General features: G+C 46.6%; 1 protein-coding gene and 1 pseudogene across 22 annotated transcripts in view; both read right to left on the bottom strand.

Moving 5' to 3' along the window:
• Nucleotides 1-16522, bottom strand: part of SPAG17 (sperm associated antigen 17) — a 140616-nt gene that overhangs the window by 17188 nt on the left and 106906 nt on the right. For 18 of the 22 annotated variants that reach the window (XR_015052136.1, XR_015052138.1, XR_015052137.1 and 15 more), the window contains 4 exons: nucleotides 5642-5681; nucleotides 5115-5223; nucleotides 3928-3981; nucleotides 3335-3437 (listed from right to left, as the gene is read on the bottom strand). Coding sequence is in view for 15 of the 22 variants with exons in the window: in XM_085858729.1 (XP_085714855.1) it covers nucleotides 3335-3437; nucleotides 3928-3981; nucleotides 5115-5223; nucleotides 5642-5681 (306 nt within the window). In the remaining 7 variants the exon portion in view is untranslated. Of the gene's footprint in view, nucleotides 1-3334; nucleotides 3438-3927; nucleotides 3982-5114; nucleotides 5224-5641; nucleotides 5682-5707; nucleotides 6573-16522 lie in introns of those variants that run through there. The other 4 variants (XR_015052142.1, XR_015052143.1, XM_085858734.1 and 1 more) reach the window with 4 other exon arrangements.
• On the bottom strand, nucleotides 8373-8513 carry LOC147010689 (signal recognition particle RNA; annotated as a pseudogene).

Raw genomic sequence — 16522 nt, 5'->3', positions numbered from 1 at the left:
GTTCAACTGCCATCAGCGAAGCGACGGGATGGTTGAGTGCTGGATGCTGGGATGACATCCACGTCCGTAGAAGCCTAGCCTTGCGCTAGACGTAACGCCGTAATGATGTCCCATGAAAAGAGCATGACAGAGGAACGGACGGACGGAGAAATTCAGCTACTTCAATATCACATAGATTACAATGCACATGAAAACTGAATCAGGTTTAATGGACTGAGTAAGCATTCATAATTTTCCACCTAAGGCAACACCGTAACAATACAGTTTGTACAGGACGATTGGTGAACACCAATAAACACGTTGAGACTGCACGGTGGTGGCCAAGAGTTTCCTCACCGCTTGGTGACTGACCATTGTCATAATACTGATGATTTGAACAATCATTAGAAGTAATACACTTCAATTCGTAAAATCATGTTCAGTCTGTTCATGTCTCTCACCCATGATTCCAGGTGAAGCAAACCAGTTGAAAGCAGTTGGACGAGTCCATGTAATCTATACTAATAAAAGGCAATGTGTGTGTGTGTGTGTGTGTGTGTGTGTGTGTGTGTGTGTGTGTGTGTGTGTGTGTGTGTGTGTGTGTGTGTGTGTGTGTGTGTGTCAGTGTGTCTCCATAACTCCAAAACTATAAAACCTAGCAGCCTGAAACTTTGCATGCATATTAAGAAAACTCCAAGGAAGTGCAAGAGTGAAAATTGGGTGTTTGGGTTAACTAAAACACCCCTTTTGAAGATAATTAACGGCCTTATTCAATTATATCCTTCCTCAGGCGATCCTTGGCCACCTCACTCTCTGGGGTCTTTAGGCGTTTCCTGGGTAACCTCGCTGGGGTCTGAAGCCGCCATGTTTTCTGGCCTGTTCAACCATGTCTTGACTTGGAACAGGCCGCAACGATTTCTTACCAATAAAGTTGTTGTTTTCACTTTACTCACTCATATTATCGAATGCTTGTTCATCGTAGCTTCGGATCGTTGTGTACATCGCTTTTGTAAGTACGATAAGTTTTCAAATTCGGAGCTTGGAGCGATTTCAGGCATTTTAGGAGACGATTTTCCACGATCTACTCTCACGGACTAATTGAAGTATATCAATGAAATATTATTTTGCTTTTCAGGATCGGATATCGTCTGGATTAAATAAATGTCGAAATCTGTTGTGAAATCTGATAATTTAAAGAAATAGCGAGTCTTATAACTAAGCCGGTATACCTATTTACATTTAGCAAGCAAGGCTATGTCCCTCTGCCATACATACACAAGAAAATGTGTAATTTCCAAAGCATTAAACTTATCTTTTTAAACTGTTTGGAGAATTATATTGAGTAAACAAAAAATTAAGCAGCTTCATTGAGCTGAATGATTTAATGCATAAACTGCAAGACCTCGCACCTTGTCCCCCAGAGGGACTGCCTATCCATCGCGTCTGCCAGATCTGTGTCTACATTTTTGGAGGCTTGGTGAGGTGCTCTTCAGGGAATCAAAGCAAATCTGGTTTTAAAAAACGGACGTTTAAAAAAACAAACACAAAAACCATTTGCGTGGACCTCGAACCGAAGTACCAGGTGACACGTGCACAGACGAGCAGGCAAAATTGGCTTATTTTCTACAATGTTTATTTCATGGAATCAGCTTCATCAAGCGAAACGATTTAATGCATTCACTCGAATGCCTGTTCATCATAGCTACGAATCGTTGTGTACATCGCTTTTATAAGTACTATAGTTTTCAAATTAGGAGTTTGGAGCGATTTCATGCATTATGAGACGATTTTCCATGATCTACTTTCGTGGACTAATTAAAGTATATCATCGAAATATTATTTCGCTTTTAGGATCGGATATTGTCCGGACTCAATAAGTGTCGAAAGTGTTGGTCCTGGAATAGTTTAAGATAATTAAATAATTGGACGTGGTGTGTCTGTCATGGAATCGTTTAAGGTAAATCGATACTAAGAAAAGGCAATGTGTCTGTGTCTGTGTCCACATATGGGGTTTCAGAATGTGGAATGGAGTCCTCCCAGGGTGTGCTCAAAGTATCCAGCATCATTACGGTAAGGGGGTCACGGTCCACAGACCAAGCTGTGAAGTTATTTTTTTGTATATGCAGGTTTCAGAAAGTGGAACGGATCCCTCACAGGTCTCGAAGTATCCAACGTCGTGTGTGTTTAGTGTGTGTGTGTGTGTGTGTGTGTGTGTGTGTGTGTGTGTGTGTGTGTGTGTGTGTGTGTGTGTGTGTGTGTGTCTACATATGGAGTTTCAAAATGTGGAATGGAGTCCTCCCAGGGAGGGCTCAAAGTATCCACCTTCATTTCGGTAAGGGGTCACGATTCACAGACAAAGCTGTGAAGTTTTCTGTTCTCCAAGTTTTGTGCAGAGGGCTCTCTTCAGGATCGTTACTGAGCCCAGGACGGCTTCCTACGGTAGTTCGTTTGTAGTGATATTCCCAGGGATGGTTTTTAATATCTCTGTGAGGTTCTTCTTCATCATTCCCATGAGGTTCTTCGTCATCACTGGTACAACTTTGGCATTCTTCAGCTTTCAGGATCTTTTCACTTCATGCATGTGGTCTTGGTATTTGATTTCTGCATCGTTAGTCCAAAATCACCCGTCTTAACGCCTTAATTAGCAATGCCTTCTTCTCTTTTTTTTTTTTTGGACCTTAGGATGATATCTGGTCACAATGCTTTGTTTTCGATTATCACGCCCGATGGGATCATAACGTCGTTCGTGAGCGGTACTTCAATGTTTATAGTGATTGATTTTGGTTCATTTTCCCACAAATTTTCTGGAACTGGAATATCAAAGTTTTTGCAGATGTCCCAGTGGATTACTTTACAAACTCTTGTGTCGTTGTATGTACAGCTGTTCTGACATGTTTTTTAAATATATACTTTTGTGTTCGGTCATTAAGCAACACATATCATTCTCTATGTTAACCCCACCTCCACCCCTCACCTGTCTTTTATAATTTTTTTTCCTTCTCTCCCCCACCCTTTTCTCTAACTCTGCCACCTCCTCATAAAATGCAGCACTCTCTTCCCTCTTCTCTCTCTCCCCACCTCCCACCTAACTCCCCTCTCTCCTCTCACCCTACACCTGCCTCCTCTCTCTCTCCCTCTTTCTCACCCCCCACTCTATTGACCCGTCAGCGAAGCGACAGGTTGTATTTGCTCGTAATGGAATATACAGCTTCTGTAAATGTTTTTCAAAGATGGATTTTGTTTTCTGAAGCTCATTCTTGGGATCAGTTATACATTCTCCATAACTCGGAAGCAGAAACATTATTGACTGCCCTGAGCTGTGTATAACCCCAAATGCATCACGCTGAGATCGTACCTGGTTGACATAAACCACCTTCTCTCGCTGGGAAGAGAAATACGGAGGGATCGCTTTCCTCACTAGGTCGTGTAAACACTCGCGTGCTTCTTGTTCCTTCTTTCTGAAAGGAGGGGAAAAAATTCGGAAACGGTTTTCTCAAACTAAATACGATGCACAGAAACAAAAGCATAAATATGTGGAAATCATCTAGCGTATTACATCTGTGTTACATTCCCAACAAGCTATTCCCGCATCATGCTCATTATGATTCTCTTCATCATCCCCTTCCCGTAAATCAAAAATGGAAAAAAAAAAGAAGTATAATAACTCAAACTGATGACGAGGACGAGATATTCATCACACAGAAAATGATCAGGCAATAATTCATAGGGAGGGAAAGGAATGGGAGTGAGGGTGTAGGAAGGAGGTAGATTACTTATCAAATTCCATACTTGAACTTTTTCACTGTTTTTATATCCAAAACCCATCCTGGCAGGATCGTGAAACATAGTGGCACCGTCTTCCCATAAATTCTAGGCTTTGGTCTTTCTCCATCAGCATTAATATACAATCCCTTTGAAAAATGTTGTTTTTCTACAAGGTGTTATTACCTGCACCATTCTATCTTGTCCGACCATAAAAGCCTCTTTTTTTCTCTTTTCTCTCTGATAAACACAGCACAGAGGGGATGAATAAACTCACTGATGCCCATCGCAGCCATCGGTGCTTTTAAAGCAATTTATAAACAATTTATTAATACCCGAGTAGAGTAACAAGCTATGGAAGGCAATTAATAAGCTTTTTTTGCCATAGTTGGACATTGCACGGTTACCAGGCAACAGTGCTCTTTGTGTCTGTGCTATCAGTCTGGATTTTGTTATCCACAACATTAGTGTGACTCAGTTGCTGCCAAACCGGCTGATGTATGATCGGGTCGCCTTATATTAACTGACAGCGCGGTATTTGAGGGAGTGTGTCTATGAGCTGGCCATCCTATCAGCCTATACCGATGTTGGGTTATTATCTTGAGGGTAACAACGGTAATTTGAGTCAAGTGATGCACCGATCTGCTGAGATCCCTAATCATACCTGGAGAATATCTGTCAAATTGACGATGGTATCATGGACAACCTCTAGTCTACAACAGCATTGAGGTGTGGGCGCGTGTGTGAAATATACCAAGCTGTTATAAATATACGATCATGCAAAATTAGAATTTCAAATTTGAAAAAGAAACTCACAATAAGGGAGCACTGAAGGTTCTGTTATCACTGACACATGACATTTATTGCTGAGAGAAAGCAATAGGTTTTCAAAACACAATCGTACGTGCGATAAATAATGCATGGGAAACATACTACATCGTGTCTGACCTTTGCAATCTACCTAGGGATCTAGAAAACAAAGCTCGTGACAATAAGCGATCATTTTGAACGGCTTATTTATTATGTAACCTTTCAAAACAAGGCAATATCTTCCATAGATCATGCCAGGCAGGAATATTGTGCACAAGTGTAACTGTTGCTGAACACACACACACACACACACACACACACACACACACACACACACACACACACACACACACACACACACACACACACACACACACACACACACACACCGCAGACATTGAGACATGGTTTTAAGCAATTCCAGTCCAATTCTGCTTTACTACTTTCATCAGTGAATCAAAAAATGGCCATCAGACCACCTGACCAAGAATGATCAACATTGCAACATCCCATGATTTGTTTGCAATTTTCTAATCAGGATTATAATCATGAAGTGATCTCACCGCTCTGTCTCCGAAATTTCCTCGACAGCATCTGCAATGTTGACCTGCACTGCAGGGGTAGGTGGTACCTTCTGGATTGCAAGCAGGTAGCGTTGTGAAATCTCAGTTTCTGCCGGAAACAAAGCCTCGTAAGATGTTAGTTTGAAGAAGAAAAAAAAAAACATGTCTGGCGCAAATCCGGTTAGAATGTAATCCGTATTTATCATGTTTTTGAGGCAAAAACGAGGTTAAGGAAACAATGATAAACCAGTTTGACCAGATGATGAAAACCATGGCAAGTCATCTTTCGAAGAAATGTGAATGAAAGCTGTTTCATCCATTACAGCATCCCAGGTCTTCGCTAAGTGTTTGCCACAAAACTCTTAAGTAAATGACATAAACATGCTATTGATGAAAGAAAAAGCATATCCAAGACAGTTAAATCGATGCATACATACATTATGGTTAGAAAGATTTTTTTTTGTCCCAAATGTATTTAAAATACAATGGAAGCAAATGTGAGTGAGATGAAGTGCAAAAGTGCATACCTTCCAAATCCTGATCCTGGCTTTTGGAATTGGATGTATACTGAAAAAGATACACATGACATCACACTCACTCACACACACACACACACACACACACACACACACACACACACACACACACACACACACACACACACACACACACACACACACACACACACACACACACACCTGAACCAAAACCAACCACTTTGTAGATTAGACTAAAGCATCAACGCAAATATACAAAGTACATGGGAGTGAAGCTTCACCCATCACAAAATGTATACGACACCGTCGCATTTATACGACATGAAAATGTTTTGGAGGCTTAGATTGGAAAAGAGACACAGCTCATTTAGCAATGGGAGACAGGAGGTGAGTATAAATGTTACATGAAGTGTTATTTTGGAACCAGAATCAAAATGTCGCCTCAAAGCAATCCGAACAGTCGTAGCATCGGGCTAACAGGATGGCTTAGAGAGGTTGGCACACTCGCCTCAAATCTGTCTAAACTGGGTTGGAATCCCAACCCAGCTATAAACTGTCATCCCACTGTTTCACAGGCAGGGTTAATCATCAATGTGTGTGCAGTCCCTCGAATGGACATCAAACGGGCGTACCGTCTGTCAGCATTTGTTTGTGGACGTTGAAGATCCCATGGTGTCCTTCAGGAAGAGTAGGCAAGCTATCGCCGGCACCATGAACAAATTACTAATTCCTGCCATAGTCAGCAGAGGGCAATGCATCAGCGGCACAGCCGCGTCGTCAGCCAATCATGCTACCCCGCAACCTTATGCTGCATATACGAAAGAAGAGGTCGTACCGTCATGGAGCCAATAATTAAATGTAGATTGAAATACTGTAACATTATAGGAGAAAGAGGGTAGAAAACATCATGGTTTTGGATTAGGGATGATCTGAAATGATGGTGATCAGCTGTCTTGAAGACCTGGAGGGAAGAATGAGATTGAAGAGGATGTGGAAGTGGGTTCCACACGCAGTTAAAAAACACAAACAAGAGAGAATCAGATGAGTGGAGGTGAGTAGTGATTCTGGAAAGCGTCTCATTACACCAAACGTCTCATAACCTACATTTATCAGTGTCTCGCATTGAACCCACACCAGATATAGAATTGCTACCACTCTTGCAACCTTTGACACAATCGTAAGTAATCTTATATATTATTTCCGAGTTTGTGGTTTCGTGTCGCACTATCTTCGACTTTGTTCTGCGCTCGAGTAACGTGATATTCGGCTTACATTATCTCAAAGACCATATGAGGTGCATGGCACAAAAAAAGTAAATAAAATGGTTCTGAAACGGTGAAATCGTATTCCACTTACTGCATTAAAGTAAAATTACGACTGATACTCTGCACCAGTTCCTTTCTCAAACACACCCACCCCAATATGTCGCACAGAGCGCGGGTTATGCTAGTCTAAATTAAATCAATGCATCAAAAAGTAAGGATGCTAAGTTTACGTGATGATAACTGGAATTCACTTTGTTAACAATGTGCAATGTGGGAACAACTCCAAGAATGGGATGATTGCTTTGTTTCGACTCCGGTTTATAAGTTCCTTTTACATATATTCACGTTTGTCTTTGACTAAGTCATAAATCCATCTTTCAGAGTTGCCAAACCACTCAGTAGAATGTAAACAATATTTTTTAAATTTACAACTTTTGACATTTTCAGCTCACCTGGAACGTAGTTACGGGGAGCTAATGGGATGGCGCGTTATCCGTCCGTCAGTCAGTCCGTCCGTCCATCAGTTAACATTTGCAACTTCTTCTCTAAAACTAGGCGTGCAATTCCGATAAAACTCGACCACAGCCTTCATCACCCGTGACGTACTAAACCTTGTACATGGCATTAAAAAAGGAGGTTTACAGGGGAGTTTCTCCCCAAAATATTGTTGCGGACCCAGGGTCGGGGACGAACACCACAAGGTGTGAACGATCTCGGGTTCCCACCAGACTCTCCGGAATTGCAGGCCGTCGCACACGAATAACTTCGTGATGCGGCGGGTCGCTAATCGACCGTGAATGCCAATAACTCGACCACGTGACTTAGGGTCCTTCCTCTCATGAATAACATTTACCTAAAGGTCACGTGATCTAATTACAGTGGGACATGCCCTCAGTACGCACTTGCTCAAACCGGATCACCTGACCAGATCAGATGCAGCTGAGCGGGACTGCCAAGCATGGACCGGCTAGGAAACAGATCGTTGGGGGATAACGTCCCGGTAAAACGAAGGTGCAAAACGATACTGGACCAATGGAAGAAAACATGAAAACGAGCTGGGAACATTTCGATACAAAGCATGTATTTACAATCAAGTGAGGAAAGGTATGTAGGACATTGAATGGGCTTTATTTTTATGTACAGCAGGGGACAGGAAGGAATTTGTGGGCTGCGACAAAAGACAAGCAATCTTACAAAAGGAGACACAGAGCAGAATTATCCCATTATATCTTCTACAATGTTAATTTATGCTAGGACAGGCACCATCTCTCGCCATATACATATATATATATATATATATATATATATATATATATATATATATATATATATATATATATATATATATATGTTGTTGTTGTTGTTCGTCTTTCGGCTGCTCCCGTTAGGGGTCGCCACAGCGGATCATCTGTTATGATCCGCATACTGATTTGGCACATGTTTTACGCCGGATGCCCTTCCTGACGCAACCCTGGTCGCCTCTTACGACACAGGGATAAGGGTTGGGTTTCGCCATGATTCCAGGCTGCCATACACCCTCTCATAGCGCGGCCCAGCGCAGAGCTCCTGTCCTCAAGCGATCCTCCAACCCAAGCCTCCGAGTAGCCGGATTACAGGCGCACGCCACTACGCCCGGTTATATATATATATATATATATATATATATATATATATATATATATATATATATATATATATATATATATATATATATACATATATATTGTGGTTGTGGTTACCAAATTCGCAAACCACCATTCAGGTCCCTTAGGTGAGATATCTCGGTAAGTATATGTGTAGTTAGGCCCAAACCCGTTGTCTAGAGGGAATAAATGTCATTCATGCGTGCTGCGACTCTTCAGGATAGCCGTTTTTCTTTTGCTATCTTTATTTTGGACCAACCGCCATGATTACCACCACCAACCACGTCTCAACAGTCGTCACAACATCAACCACCCACCACAACGCCGCTTCACCACAACAGCCACGACCTTTCCCGTCACACCTCGCAACCGTCGCATCGCCACCGTTCTTGCGCCGCTTGTGGGTACCGGTATTGGACTCGTGCAGGGCGCGCGCCGAACAGCGTGTACAAAACCACAGATTTTCCGCTCCAAAAACGGATCAAAAACGACTCACGCCCACTTTTGTTCCGTCCAATCGGTGAGCGAGGGGCGATTTGGCCCCGCCTCCAGGGCGTTGGAGGGCGGTCGCTATATGCAAATTCATGGATCAAAATGCATTCACGCCCACTTTTTCTCGGGCCAATGGGGAGCGAGGTGAAAGGTCGAAGGCAGGGGGTCAAAGGCGAAGCCACGGGGCTTATATAAGCGGCTGCGTTCGTCAGAAAAGGGTCGTCGTCGTGTGCGTTGGAGTTGAGTGCAGTTGGGAAGTTCGCAGGAGGAAGAGTTCGGAGTTGGAGTCGGAGCGAAGAGGACGGAGCTGTGGAGAGGCGGCGGCGGCGAAGGCAGACGAGGGGGTGCTCACGTCGGTTCCGGGAGCTGCACACCAGGGAGGCCGACGGCGCGACCTGGTCGAGGTGGAGACGCTCGTCGCGGGACCCGAGACAGAGTAAAAATCCTCCTTTCCCCGAGCATCAGCAACCCCCTCCTGTTTCCCCCCGCGCTGAGATAGTGCGACCAAGGGGGCCCCCTTCCCACCCCCTACCAGACACTGTCCGCGAGGCCCGCGGAGTTGAGGCACCATCGCCGCTCCGCGTCTCATCACCAGACGGGTAGGCCCGACCCGGTCTCGGCCTCAGGCCCGCCTCATCCTTGAGGGTGTTCTTTTTCTTGGTTTTGGGTATGTGTTGTCGGCGCCGTCTGTGAAGTAGAATTGTATAAGTGTTGCCGTGTGCTCGGTAGTCGGACAGCTCTGCATTGTGTCTTCGCTTTTACATTTGCTTTTTGTGTAAAATTGCATTGTGTTTCTTTTCCTTCTATGTGCTTTTGGTGGAATTGTATATGTGTGCTTTCCGTTCATCGCGAATAAATGTGCTTTATGTTGAACTGCTTCCCCGCTTCGCTTCGTCATTTCTCTCATTGAATCCTCATCTTGCTTCACGTAAAGGGTTGGTAGTGGGCTGAATACGCCCGATAATTAATCGAACCGTCGAGGCCGACGATAACACCGCTCGGTTATCCCGATAGTACGGAACGGGTCGCTTAAGTGGCCCGTGTCCGAAGTCGACCTGCGGCGAGGTGCGATCGCCCGGTCTACCCTCCGTGTGGGTACTTAGGTAGGTCGAATTTGGCGAGCAACCCTATCCCACGCGGGGGCCGATTGGCTCGATCGCGGTGAGACCGAAGGGTCCACCCATGACTGGTTCCCGGCGTTAGTCCGAGAGGGTCACGACTGGATTGTCCGTCCGGTGGGCGACGTGCCGCGATTCGAGTTACGTGGCCGTCAGCACGCCGGCGGGCGCGAATCCGTAACAATATATATGTATATATGTATATATATATATATATATATATATATATATATATATATATATATATATATATATGTATATTACCGTGGGACATGATCACCTGACTCGACACATATGTATATATATATATATATATATATATATATATATATATATATATATATATATATATATATATATATATATATATATATATATATATATATGTATATATATATGTTGTTCATCTTTCGGCTGCTCCCGTTAGGGGTCGCCACAGCGGATCATCCGTTATGATCCGCATACTGATTTGGCACAGGTTTTACGCCGGATGCCCTTCCTGACGCAACCCTGGTCGCCTCTTACGACACAGGGATCAGGATTTGGGTTTCGCCATGATTCCGGGCTGCTCTACACCCTGCCCAGTGCAGAGCCCCCGTCCTCAAGCGATCCTCCAACCCAAGCCTCCGAGTCGCCGGATTACAGGCGCACGCCACTACGCCCGGTATATATATATGTGTGTATATATATATATATATATATATATATATATATATATATATATATATATATATATATATATATATGTGTATATATATATATATATATATATATATATATATATATATATATATATATATATATATATATATATATATATATATATATATATATATATATATATATATATATATATATATATATATATATATATATATATATATATATATATATATATATATATATATATATATATATATATATATATATATATATATATATATATATATATATATATATATATATATATATATATATATATATATATATATATATATATATATATATATATATATATATATATATATATATATGTGTATATATATATATATATATGTGTATATATATGTATATATATATGTATATATGTATATATATATATATATATATATATATATATATATATATATATATATATATATGTATGTGTATATGTGTATATATATATTGTTGCGGATTCGCGCCCGCCGGCGTGCTGACGGCCACGTAACTCGAATCGCGGCACGTCACCCACCGGACGGACAATCCAGTCGTGACCCTCTCGGACTAACGCCGGGAACCAGTCACGGGTGGACCTTTCGGTCTCACCGCGATCGAGCCAATCAGCCCCCGCGTGGGATAGGGTTGCTCGCCAAATTCGACCTACCTAAGTACCCACGCGGAGGGTAGACCGGGCGATCGCACCTCGCCGCAGGTCGACTTCGGACACGGGCCACTTAAGCGACCCGTTCCGTACTATCAGAATAACCGAGCGGTGTTATCGTCGACCTCGACGGTTCGATTAATTATCGGGCGTATTCAGCCCACTACCAACCCTTTACGTGAAGCAAGATGGGGATTCAATAGAGGAAAAGACGAAGCGAAGCGGGAGAACAGTTCAATAATAAAGCACATTTATTCGCGGCACACGGGAAGCACACATATACAATTCCACCAAATGCACACAGAAAAGAAAAACACAATTCAATTTACACAAAAGGCAAATATAAAAGCGAAAACACAATGCAGAGCTAATACCGACTACCGAGCACACGGCAACACTTATACAATTTTACTTCACAGACGGCGACGACAACACATACCCAAAACCAAGGAAAGAATACCCTCAAGGATGAGGCGGGCCTGAGGCCGAGACCGGGTCGGCCTACCCGTCTGGTGATGAGACGCGGAGCGGCGATGGCGCCTCAACTCCGCGGGCCTCGCGGGCAGTGTCTGGTAGGGGGTGGGAAAGGGGCCCCCTTGGTCGCACTATCTCAGCGCGGGGGGAAACAGGAGGGGGTTGCTGATGCTCGGGGTATAGAGGATCTTTATTATCCCGCGACGAGCGTCTCCACCTCGGCCAGGTCGCGCTGTCGGCCTCCCTCGGGTGCAGCTCCCTGCACGACGCGAGCACCCCCTCGTCTGGTGTCGCCGCCTTTCCACAGCTCCGTCCCCTTCGTTCCGACTCCAACGCACACGACGAGCAGCTCCACCGCCCGCGAAGTCTTGACTCTCTGTTTCCGACTCTCCTACTCTCCTACTCTCCGCCTCTGGACTCTCCTCGTCTACTGACGAACACGGTCCTTTTATCCGCCCTGTAGCTTCGCCCTCTCCTCTTTGACCCCCTCCCTTCGACCTTTCACCTCGCTCCCCATTGGCCCGAGAAAAAGTGGGCGTGAAGGCTTTTTGATCCATAAATTTGCATTTATCGATCGCCCTGGGGGCGGGGCCAATTCGCCCCTCGCTCACCGATTGGACGGCAAAAAGTGGGCGTGTGTCGTTTTTGATCCGTTTTTGAAGCACAAAATCCGTGATTTTGTACACGCTGTTCGACGCGCGCCCTGCACGAGTCCAACACCGGTACCCACAGCGGGGCAAGAACGGTGGCGATGCTACGGTTGCGAGGTGTGACGGGAAGGTCGTGGCGGTTGTGGTGAAGCGGCGTTGTGGTTGGTGGTTGATGTTGTGATTGTGGTGGTAATCATGGCGGTTGGTCCAAAATAAAGATAGCAAAAGAAAAACGGCTATCCTGAAGAGTCGCAGCACGCATAAATGACATGTATTCCCACTAGACAACGGGTTTGGGCCTAACTACACATGTACTTACCGAGATACCTCACCTAAAGGACCTGAATGGTGGTTTCATGAACCTAACTACCTCCCCTAACTAACTCGTGCTCCCACGTCGTCCCTTAAACTAGTAGCACGTTCCATTTAACCTACGTAGCTAAGCTACGTCCCCACTACACATCCAAAGTCTGTCACTGTCCTCAAATGTCCCAAAAATCAATTTATTTCCCAACCTAAATCTGGCTACAATCCCTCTAACTAATCCATTCCACGGACTCCATGAGGACTTACCCCTGCCCCATGAAGTCGGTCCAGCTAAGCTAACCCTTCCCCCTAACTAGTTTTCATCCTGTGCCCAGGCAAGGGGGTCTTCCACCCCTTGCCCAGGAATCCTGTACACCCGAAAGTGAGGCTTGCTGTTTTTTTTTTGTTTTTTTTTTTACATGCGCAGCACCTGCGCGGCAACTCAGAGCTCGCGCACCTTGCACCTGCCCGTGACGTCATGCAGCTGCACGTGTACCTCGTCCCTCCTTGGACGGTACCATCCGGCAGAGATACCCCTCCTGCCGGATTCCAACCACACGTGCAGCCATGACGTCACCGTGCGCATAAAAAAAAAAACACAAGCCCCACGTCTCGAGGGGTTCCCCACGCGAACACGTGTGCTTTGCCCGTTGGAGCTTAACACACACGATCGCGTGGAGAACCCGTCCGGTCCAAATCCGTTTACCTGCCTAAACTTTGTCCGTCCGCGGGATCGGCAAATCCACCGCGTGCGTTTCCGGACCGGGACTTCACTCTCGCAAGCGAGCACGTGGCGGCCTCGTGCGTTGCACAGCACGAACCGCGTGCTCACTGCTGGGTGAACCCGGCACGGTCCCCGAAACAACTACAGCCGCTACTCGGCTTTCTCTCCTCTGTCGCCGTCTCCGTCTCCATTCCACACACGCATACCTGCGTGTTACGACGCACACATTCCACACCATCACATTCACACCGGGAGACGCGGCTGCGTGCTCCCGCATGCCAACCGACATCTCCCTTACATACCGCTCTCTCACACACACGGTCTCCCTTGCACACAGCGACCTTGCACACGGCCGTTCACTCACGCGTGCCTCACTACTCACACAAACCATACTACTTACACACGCGGGGGAACTCACCCGCGGTGCCTCATCCACACTCCGTGCCTCACTCACACACGCGGGGGCACTCACCCGCGGTACCTCACTCATACACACGGCGACACTCAAACACGCGGTCTCTTCCACACACGGTGCCTCACCCACACACGCGGGGGCACTAACCCGCGGTGCCTCACTCACACTCCGTGCCTCATCCACACACGCGGGGGCACTCACCCGCGGTGCCTGATCCACACACCGTCCCTCACTCACACACGCGGGGGAACTCAACCGCGGTGCCTCATCCACACACGGCGTGCTGGGAAGCACGTACTCTGGCACCATCGCCACCACACCACTCACACACGGGGTCGCTTCCACACACGGTGCCGCACTCACACCTTGCACCACACACACAGGGACAACCACACTGGGGATTCGTGTCCCCACAAGGGTCTCCGGGGCCTCTATACCCCCCAAGCTCTCCGTGCACCCGTTCGCAGCACTCCTCCCCCCAACCTCGCAAAGCACGACCGAACCCACCTGGTCGTGATCCGCCTCAAGGGGGCATACTCCCTCCCCTCGTTCCTGGAGGAGGCCATCCAGGTGCTCGCACTGGGTCTCTACCCAGTCCACCAGCTCACCCTCATTATCCTCCACTACCTCCGTGTGTGTGTGTGCGTCTCTAAACCCGTCATTATCATGCAGTCTCTATTTTTTTTGTCTCCTGTGTCTCTGCCAACTCGGTCACCTCTTCACCCTTTCCCTCCCTTGTCTCAACTATTATTATTTCCTTTGTCACGGCCTTGTGTCTCGTCTCACACGTTTTGGTCTCCCCATTTAATTTTTCCCTTTCGGTCACCGTCGATTCCTCTTTCACGACCCTTGCCCAACACGCCCCCCGAATTATTTTTTTACCCGCCTCCACCGCGGGCCTGTCAGCCGTTGCACCCCCCCCCAGCTCGCCCGCTCCGACACGTGGAGTCGCCATTTTCAGCTCCCTGGTCACGGCCTTCATGCCCGCCTGCAGGCATCGGCCCATGTTCTGCGTCTCACCCCGTAGTTCTTTCATTTCTTTTCTCATTTGCTGTGTATTCGCATCCATTTTTTCGATCATTTGTTTGTTCATGCCTTTCATTTCGTTTTTCATATTCGCATCCATTTTTTCGATCATTTGTTTGTTCATGCCTTTCATTTCGTTTTTCATTTCATTTGTCATTGCCGCCAGCATGGCGCATAGCTGGGCCATGTCGGGTGCGCTTGAGTGAGCCGTTTCGGCAGGGGTTGGGGAAGGGTCTTGGTGGAGAGGGGGGGGAGGTGTCATACACCGCGGCCGCTGCCGCACCCACCTCGGGCCCTGGGTTCAGTTGGGCGAGTCCGTGTTCCTGCACAATCAACATTTCCTGCTCGGGGATTCCATCCTGGACCATGGATTCTACACATTCTACATCCATTTCTAATACCCCCGGCTCCCGCTCGCCTTGAGACGCCATCTTGCTTCTCGTGAAGGGTTAATTTAACTCGCTCGTAATTTGGAGGGAATCGAGGGTCGCTTCTCTCACCCCTGGACCGATTCCCGTGAATTTCGCTGGAGACAGGAGAGCCCGTTGTCCCGTTCTCCAATACCAGTGCCGCGAGGAGGACGATGAGTTTATATCCCACTCCTGACACCAGTGTTGCGGATTCGCGCCCGCCGGCGTGCTGACGGCCACGTAACTCGAATCGCGGCACGTCGCCCACCGGACGGACAATCCAGTCGTGACCCTCTCGGACTAACGCCGGGAACCAGTCACGGGTGGACCTTTCGGTCTCACCGCGATCGAGCCAATCAGCCCCCGCGTGGGATAGGGTTGCTCGCCAAATTCGACCTACCTAAGTACCCACGCGGAGGGTAGACCGGGCGATCGCACCTCGCCGCAGGTCGACTTCGGACACGGGCCACTTAAGCGACCCGTTCCGTACTATCAGAATAACCGAGCGGTGTTATCGTCGACCTCGACGGTTCGATTAATTATCGGGCGTATTCAGCCCACTACCAACCCTTTACGTGAAGCAAGATGGGGATTCAATAGAGGAAAAGACGAAGCGAAGCGGGAAACAGTTCAACACAAAGCACATTTATTCGCGGCACACGGGAGCACACATATACAATTCCACCAAATGCACACAGAAAAGACACAATGTAATTTACACAAAAAGCAAATGTAAAAGCGAAAACACAATGCAGAGCTAATACCGACTACCGAGCACACGGCAACACTTATACAATTCTACTTCACAGACGGCGCCGACAACACATACCCAAAACCAAGGAAAGAATACCCTCAAGGATGAGGCGGGCCTGAGGCCGAGATCGGGTCGGCCTACCCGTCTGGTGATGAGACGCGGAGCGGCGATGGCGCCTCAACTCCGCGGGCCTCGCGGGCAGTGTCTGGTCGGGGGTGGGAAAGGGGCCCCCTTGGTCGCACTATCTCAGCGCGGGGGGAAACAAGAGGGG

This window comes from Eptatretus burgeri, chromosome 16 (genome assembly GCF_056783735.1).
Source record: "Eptatretus burgeri isolate ZD-2024b chromosome 16, Ebu_testis_v1, whole genome shotgun sequence".
Lineage (NCBI taxonomy): Eukaryota > Metazoa > Chordata > Myxini > Myxiniformes > Myxinidae > Eptatretus > Eptatretus burgeri.
Note: the sequence above shows the minus strand (reverse complement) of the source record. Positions and strands in the feature narration are given on the sequence as shown.